General features: G+C 44.8%; 2 protein-coding genes across 2 annotated transcripts; both read right to left on the bottom strand.

The window, feature by feature from the left end:
* Positions 1 to 4,357: 4,357 nt before the first annotated feature.
* On the bottom strand, positions 4,358 to 4,768 carry LOC125600022. The gene has a single exon (XM_048772995.1). It carries the CDS (start codon positions 4,766 to 4,768, stop codon positions 4,358 to 4,360), a length of 411 nt encoding a protein of 136 aa, XP_048628952.1.
* A 2,242-nt stretch (positions 4,769 to 7,010) lies between these two features.
* Positions 7,011 to 8,138, bottom strand: LOC125600023. Its single transcript, XM_048772996.1, has 3 exons — positions 7,922 to 8,138; positions 7,715 to 7,772; positions 7,011 to 7,617 (listed from the first exon to the last, which is right to left on the bottom strand). Exons 1-3 carry the CDS (start codon positions 8,136 to 8,138, stop codon positions 7,011 to 7,013), a joined length of 882 nt encoding a protein of 293 aa, XP_048628953.1.
* Between the last annotated feature and the right edge of the window lie 696 nt (positions 8,139 to 8,834).

Raw genomic sequence — 8,834 nt, forward strand, 5'->3', positions numbered from 1 at the left:
AACATGCAACTCGATGATCCATGGAGCGAACTGAAAGCTCCAAAGATCGAGCTTAAATCACTCCCTACGGGGCTCAGGTACGCGTTCTTAGGGCCAAATTCCACTTATCTTGTTATTGTGAACTCTGAACTGAACAATGTGGAAACAGCTAAACTTTTGTGTGTGCTAAGAAAGTACCGTAAGGCATTAGGTTATTCTCTAGCTGACATTCATGGCATTTCACCTGATCTTTGCATGCATAGAATACATCTAGAAGATGAATCGATGACTTCTACAGAACATCAGAGGAGGTTAAATCCAAATCTTAAAGATGTTGTAAAGAAAGAGATAATGAAACTTCTAGAGAAAGGTGGAATAACTTCCATCTCTGATAGTAACTGGGTTAGCCCTGTTCATGTAGTTCCTAAGAAAGGTGGAATAACTGTCATAACAAATGAGAAGAATGAATTGATCCCTACTCGAACAGTAACTGGACATCGCATGTGCATTGATTTTCGCATATTGAATGATGCGACTCGCAAAGATCACTTTCCACTACCTTTCATTGATCAGATGCTTGAACGATTGGCTAACCACCCATACTATTGCTTTTTAGATGGTTACTCAGGTTTCTTTCAGATCCCTATCCACCCAGATGATCAGGAGAAGACGACGTTCACATGCCCATATGGCACGTTTGCCTATAGGAGAATGCCATTCGGCTTGTGCACTGCTCCTGTGACCTTTCAACGTTGCATGATGTCTATTTTTACTGACCTGATTGAGGTCATAATGGAAGTTTTCATGGATGACTTTAGTGTCTATGGAAGCTCCTTTTCTGTTTGCTTGAAAAACCTGTGCAGGGTGTTGCAGCGATGCGAGGAGAAGGATCTAGTGCTAAACTGGGAGAAGTGTCACTTCATGGTCAAAGATGGGATTGTTCTCGGGCACAAGATCTTTGAGAAGGGGATCGAGGTAGACCAAGCAAAGATTGAGGTGATGATGAGCTTGCAACCCCCAACGTCAGTCAAGGGAATCATGAGTTTCTTAGGACACGCTGGTTTTTACAGGAGGTTCATCAAGGATTTCTCAATGATCGCAAGACCACTCATGAGACTGCTCTGCAAGGACACCAAGTTCAAGTTTGATAGCGACTGCTTGACTGCCTTCCATACGATAAAAGGAGCGTTGATCAGTGTGCCGGTTGTTCAGCCTCCAGACTGGGACTTACTTTTGAGATCATGACATATGCGAGTGATTTCGCAGTAGGAGCAGGGCTGGGACAGAGAAAAGATAAGAAACTGCATGTGATCTACTACGCGAGCAGGACTATGGATGAAGCCCAATGCCGATATGCCACAACCGAGAAGGAGCTTTTAGCCATTGTCTATGCCTTCGAGAAATTTAGGTACTACCTAGTAGGTTCTAAAGTGATAGTGCACACAGACCACGCGGCTCTGAGGTACTTGTTGACAAAGAAAGATGCCAAACCGCACCTGCTCCGATGGATCCTCCTACTCCAGGAATTCGACCTTGAGATCAAGCACAAAAAAGGCATTGAGAATGGAGTCGCCGACCATTTGTCAAGAATGAAGATCGACGAAAAGACCGCTCTTGATGACAGTCTCTGTAACACCCCCAAACTGTTTTAGGCATAGGTCGAACCACCGGCCAACAATCAAACAAGAACATGACCGACGGCCCGACCGTCTACCAAGGTTCAGGAGCGCTACAAGACGGGTAAAAGGGCAATCCAGCCAAAGTTACAAAAAGTGCAATTCGTAACTAGGCCAGGCTGCCCACTAACACGTCCCGTCAGACCAAAGCCTAAGGCTTCTCAACCCGTACTCCAATCTGACGTTGTGTTAGCTCGGACAAGCTAATATCAGAACAACAAGGCATTTGCACAAAACATTTGCTTTATTTATCTTATATAATATCTGGTATACAATACACAAAATATTATACAAGTGGGGGCATGCCAAGAAAGCGAAAGTACATACTTATAGTCTGAAAGCGTCTTAAGCAAAAAGATGCAAATCTACACCAGCCAGCCTAGCCTCCGCGACCTCTACAAGCTCGCTACTGGTCACCTGAAACAACAACGAGTGAGGAGTGAGTAATCTAGCATTACTAAGCGAGTTACAATCCCCGGCTAACAAATACAACCCTCACTATCCCACCCCAAACAATCTAAAGCGAGAGGTTCACCTAACAACACAATTCAATAACAATAAGCAATATCCGAAATACGCAGCGGTAAACGATAGCAAGATAACTAGCATTATGCTAATTACTAGCTCATCACCAAACTCAAACTCGATTTAAACCAGGGTTTAACAACCCAAAACATGATATAATATATATAACAAACTCGGGCTCTGGTTACGTTATGTTCCTCCTTCACTATCGGCAATATCCTATCTTCCTACCAAAAGGCCAAAAGAAGGAACTTTCAACCGACCGCGGCCCACAGTCCTTCGGGTCACCGCGCGACAGCCCACAGTCCTTCGGGTCACTGCCACATTACACCATCGTGTAATCACTCAGGCATAGGCCATGACCCCGTCTATCTGAGTCTTCCCGTTCCAGCGAATAAGGGGTTTCCTTGAACCCGCCGGGTACGAGGTCTGAAGGAACACTAACTCACCCCAATATGCCTAGCATTGTGGGTTACACAAATGTTATCGGCCAATATATGATTAATACTAAACCCGATAAAAAAAAACAAGGTTCCTAGTATTGATCTCCACACAATCAACACATTTCACCTCAAACATGCCTAGCATTGTGGGTTACACAAATGCTATATGGCCAATATATGATTAATACTAAACTCGGTAAAATAACACAAGGTTCTTAGTATTAATCGCAAATTAACACAATCAATCATATTCCAGAATCTAGCATAAAACTAATTCCAGAATACCTAACTATCCACAAGTTAGCGACATCATCTAAGCATTCCACATTCGCTAACTAACCAATCAACCTAACCATTAGCATGCTACTACGGTTCTCAAGCAATAACTAAGCATGCTATTAACTCAATCAACCAAACCTCAACTATTAACTAATCAAACCGTTACTCAGTTAGACCCGGCCTCCTGCCATGATCAAACTTCCAAGTAACGGGACCCTGCATGAAAACAACTCAGCAATCAATTGATTATAACTCACAGTTTTTGGTTGACCGTGGCCTTGACCCCAAACCCGACTTCTGCGATCCGAACCCTTCGTCGACCTTCTCAAGTAGACCCACGTCTAGACTGATCTTGAACTGGTATCCACTAGAACTGATCTATCTTCACTTGAACAGAACCTTCTCCAGGTGCTGATTCAAAATCGGCAGAGTAACTGTTCTCGAAAACTGCCTAAATCGCTCGAAAACTGCCTAAATCGCTCGAAAACTATCGAAACTCGATCTTTCTTTCTTTGCTTTCTCTCTCACGTTTTGAACTGACTTTGATGTGTTCTGGATGAGGAGAAATGGGAGGGGTCGTGGGCTATTTATAGTAATCAGCAACCAATCAGAAACAAGCCGTGTGGCAGCCCGTGTGTCGCTTCGCATGGCTCCGGACGCATGCGCGGCGACATCTCGTGCTCCACATGGCTGGTTGCATGAACTGCTCACATGCAGTGTGACACCACGCCCTCTACCTTCTGGATGCATGGCCTGGCTCCATGCAAGGAGACACCACGTCCTCCACATGTCTGGCCGCATGGCCTTGTCGCATGCATCGCAACACCTCGTGCTTTGGCCGATCCACCTCGTGCTCCACATGTCTACTTGCATGTACAGGTTTCATGTACTGCAACACCTCATGCTTTCCTTGACACACATACTCCCAGGAGCTTGCCACCACGTCCTGAACACACACACATCTAGCCACCTCGAGCTTCTCGGTCAATTGTCTGATATCGGCCTTCCGGTGAATTTTCGTCCCGCGATCAATCTCAAATATTTTTCTACGCCCATTCTGATGCTCTGAGTATTTTAATAAACTCCAAATGAATCCTGACCTGAGAGAAAATATTTCCCGAGTTTCCGGCTTCTTCGAAAAATTCCATAATACCGAAATTTAGGGTTTTTCGCCCAATTTCCGGTCTTCCTGTTGTGCTTCCAAAAGTGTCATGATTCAAACGTCTTTTGAATAAATCTACCACATTGTCTAACCATTGTCTAGTGACATACTTGACTCATGTTTCAGGCAAGAACAATATGATCATCCGCGACTCGACCACCCAAAAGATACTCGACCATTCTTTTTTTTTTATGGGTTTCTACATTCTCCCCCCCCCCCCCCCCCCCCTTAACAAAATTCATCCTCGAATTCTAAGGTTCTGAGGGGCCTCCTTCTTCCATCACAGCATCCTCTCAGAAGAACTCAGGGTGATCGGTTTTATATCGTGCTTCATCTTCCCAAGTAACATGAATCCTGTTTTGTCTTCCCCAGAACACTTGTACTTGAGCAATCTCACGATTCTTCAGCTTCCGAATACGCCGTTCTCCCAATCTGATGGGTCCTTCCAGATACGTAAGGTTTGTCCTCAACTCCTCTAGTCTCTCGGGTTCAACAGTACTTGGATCCCGTATATGTTTCCGAAGCATGGAAACATGAAATACATGATGTAGACGCATATCATCTGGCAAATCCAAACGGTAAGCTACCTCACCAACTTTCCTGATGATCTTGTACGGGCCAATGAACCTGAGCGCAAGTTTCCCGACCTTGCCAAATCTGTCTTCCCTTTCTGTGCAGTAACCTTCAAATAGACCCAATCTCATATCTCGAAAGTTACCTCTCTTCTTGACTGGTCTGCGTACTTCTTCTGACCGTCCTGAGCCTTCTTCATGTTGGCCTGAATGGTCTCCAGCTAATCATGGTCTCCTGAACGATAGGTGACCCAAACATTCTTCTTTCGCCCACTTTCGTCCAACACATAGGCGTTTTGCATGGCCTTCCGTATAACGCTTCATAAGGTGACATCCCTATGTTCGAATGATTACTGTTGTTATATGAGAACTCGACCAATGGTAAATGCTTCTCCCAAGTTCCTGCCCAATCGAGAATACACATCCGAAGCATGTCCTCGATGGTCCGAATGGTTCTCTCCGTTTGGCCATCTGTTTCTGGATGGAACGCCGTACTTCTGAATAGTTTAGTTCCCAAGGCTTCTTGCAGTGCTTCCCATAATGATGCCGTGAACCTTGGATCGCGATCTGAGACGATGTCTGAGGGTACACCATGTAACTTCACAATTTGGTCGATGTACAGCTCGGCCAACACTTCAACTTTATCAGTGTCCCGCATAGGCAACAAGTGTGTAACCATGGTTAACCTATCCACAATCACCCATATCGAGTTGTTCGATCTACCTGGAGCAGTGGGTAATCCAGTGATGAAATCCATGGAAATAGAGTCCTATTTCCATTGAGGTATCGGAAGACTCTGCAATAATCCTTCCTGGAACTTGATGTTCGACCTTGACTTGTTGACAAGTTGCACACTGCGCGACACATTGCGCTACTGATCTCTTCATTCCCGGCCAATGATAGTATCTTCTCACGTCTCGGTACATCTTCGAACTTCCAGATAGATACTAAGTAAAGAATGATGAGAATTCCTTAGTATCTCATCTCTCAGCCCTTGTCCTTTAGGAACCGTGATCCTCCATTAATTAGCAAGGTTCCATCCTCCGCAAGTAGTATCCAGCACTATTTGGCCCGCCTTGTCCTTTGAGTCCTCAGCAATCTTCAATAGCTTCTCATCCTTAATTGTTCTTCTCGAATTCTCTGAATCAAGCTGGCCTGGTTCACCGCTTGAAGTCCCAATGGCTCGCTCGCTTGCCCTTCCAAAATGACCAACTTTACTTGTTTCAACTCTTGGTTCAATAGCTCAACTTCTTTCTCTAAATCTGCGTCCAACTTTCTTCGAACTTAAGGAGTCCGCAACAACATTTGCTTTACCAGGATGGTAGTGAATCCTTATGTCGTAGTCTGCCACAAACTCCATCCACCTACGCTGGCGCAGGTTGAGATCTGGCTGAGTGAAGAGGTATTTAAGACTTTGATGGTCCGTGTATACCTCCACTTCTTCTCCATACAAGTAAGATCTCCAAATTCGCAAAGCGAACACCACGGCCGCTAACTCCAAGTCATGTGTACTGTAGTTATCATCATGCTTCCGTAGTTGTCGTGAAGCATATGCAATGACTCCCCCATCTTGCATAAGAACACAACCTAACCCAACTCGTGAAGCATCCGTGTAAACCGTGTAAGGTTTACCTTGCTCGGACAAAGCAAACACATATGCGGTCGTGAGAGCTTCCTTCAACTTCTTGAAAGCCTTCTCGGTTTCTTCCACCCATAAGAAAGGAATCCTTTACCGGTAAGTTTAGTTAAATACTTTGCAATGGAGAAAAAGTCCTTAACAAACTTCTGATAATAGTCCGCAAGTCCGAGAAAACTCCTTACTTTCGTCACAGTGGTAGGTCGAGGCCATTCCGGTATGGCTTGGACCTTTTCTGGATCAGCAGCCACGCCCTCTCCTGATACTATGTGACCCAGAAATCCTATCTCTCTCTTCCAAAACGAGCACTTGCTGAACTTGGCAAATAGCTTCTGATTCCGTAACCTCTCCATAACCAGTCTCAGATGCTCTTTGTGCTCCTCCTTACTTCTCGAATACACCAGGATGTCATCAATGAAAATGATCACGAACTTGTCGAGGTAGTCGTGAAACACTTCATTCATCAACGCATGAAAGCCGCAGGTGCGTTGTGAGACCAAAGGGATAACTACAAACTCGTACTGCCCATACCTCGTCCGAAACGCCGTCTTCATGATGTCTGACTTGGCAATAGGAATTTGGTGATACCCTGATGCCAAATCAATCTTCGAAAACCAACTAGCTCCCTTTAGTTGGTCTAACAACTCGTCTATCCTCGGAAGAGGATACTTATCTTTTATCGTGATGTTGTTGATACCACGATAATCGATACACAATCTCATGCTTCCGTCCTTCTTTTCACAAATAGCACAAGAGCTCCCCAGGTGAAGAGCTCGATCGGATGAATCCCTTTTCCAATAGATCTTCCAATTGCTTCTTTAGCTCAGCCAACTCCGCTAGTTTCATCCGATATGGTGCCTTAGCTATAGGTTTTGCTTCAGGCTCCAAAGTAATGGTAAAGGGATTACTCCGAGGTGGAGGTAATTCCTTTAGTGGTGCAAAGATATCCTCAAACTCTTGGACCACTTCTATGTCTTCGACCTTAACATCATCATTAGTGGCTCCTCCACTAACCGATAAGGTCACCAAATATACTTCCCCATCTTGAAACAAATCTTGTACTCTCATTGCTGCTACCAAAGACACGGTCATACTAGGACTGATTCCATAGTATACCATCTCTGGTCGTTTACCTCTGCCAAACAACAACCTTCCCTTTCCACAGTCGATCTGAACTCTGTAGCTCGATAACCAATCGATTCCAAGGATTACTTCGTACCCTTTCAAAGGCACGACTAACAGATCTGCCACAAATTCTTTCTCTTGAATGACCAATGGAACATTCTTGATACACTGATCTGCTTGAAGGGTTCGGTCTGCGGGGGTCAAGACGGCCACGTTTATCCTGTCAACCACAAAACAATCCCAAAACCGGGCAGCTACTTCAGGGGTCACAAAACTATGTGTTGACCCCGAGTCGAACAATACATGTGTGGGTTTACCAGCAACATGTATGGTTCTGCCACAGTAACCCAATCAACAATATCTCAATCACAAAAACTAATCAAAATTCGCACAACCATCAATCATCAATCCAAAATTTTTAAACGCGCAACCTATCGATCAAGCAATCTATACTTAACCAGCATACTAACTAGGTCCACAACTAAATTCCATTCAATAAAAAGAGGAGGTTAAGCACCCAATACCTGTGATGGGACTGCTTGACGGTCCTGCATTGTCTGGGTTTTCTACACCTAAAGCATAAACTCTACCTCCTAGGTTTTGCTTCTTTGGTGCTGGCTCAATTTCTGGACGGCTAGGAGGAGCTCGGATCGCGAGAGGGGTCGAAGGGATTGGCTTGTTTGGACATGACGATGCATAATGGCCCTTCATACCGCAAGAGAAACAAGTGACATCTTCCATCCTTATCGATGAATAACCCTGCTGGTTACTCTGTTGGTTATTCCGCTGATGTTTGGGACAAAACCTTGAAATATGTCCCGGCTGATCACATGTGTAACATACCCCAGAGCTACCACGATTGTTGGCTTGGTCTCCAAATCCTCGCCCTTGCCTTGTTAAATATTGGATCTTGTTGAAATTCGGCTTTTCTCCTTGGCTAAACTTGGTATGTCCACCAGAATGTGGTATTGTCTTCCTTTCAACCTCAATACAGTTTCAACATTAACAGCTTTTTCCACTAGCTCAGATAAGCTGCTAAAGTTGCTTCCAACTAAACGACTTCCAAGCTCCGGCTCCAATCCGTACATAAATTTACGGATCATATTTGCTTCATCTTCGCGCCCATCAAGACATGTCGTCTCAACCTTGTGAACTCCGACTCTAACTCTTACCGACCTATCTCCTTGAACAAGGTTCATGAACTGGCGCTCCAACCGATGCTTCGCTTCTGGAGGAAAATACTTCCTTCAAACTCTCCCTTGAACGATTCCCATGATGTGATGGTGTGTCCACGTTGCCTGTCTATCGTCCCACCAGCCCATTGCGTCTCCTTCCAGATATTACACAGCGATCTTCTTCTGATACTCCTTCGGACACTCCATGGCTTCAAAATTCTTTCCATCATAGTAATCCACTTGCGGCTTCAATAGGAATCGG

Source organism: Brassica napus, unplaced genomic scaffold, assembly GCF_020379485.1.
Source record: "Brassica napus cultivar Da-Ae unplaced genomic scaffold, Da-Ae ScsIHWf_2097;HRSCAF=2749, whole genome shotgun sequence".
In the NCBI taxonomy this organism is placed as follows: domain Eukaryota; kingdom Viridiplantae; phylum Streptophyta; class Magnoliopsida; order Brassicales; family Brassicaceae; genus Brassica; species Brassica napus.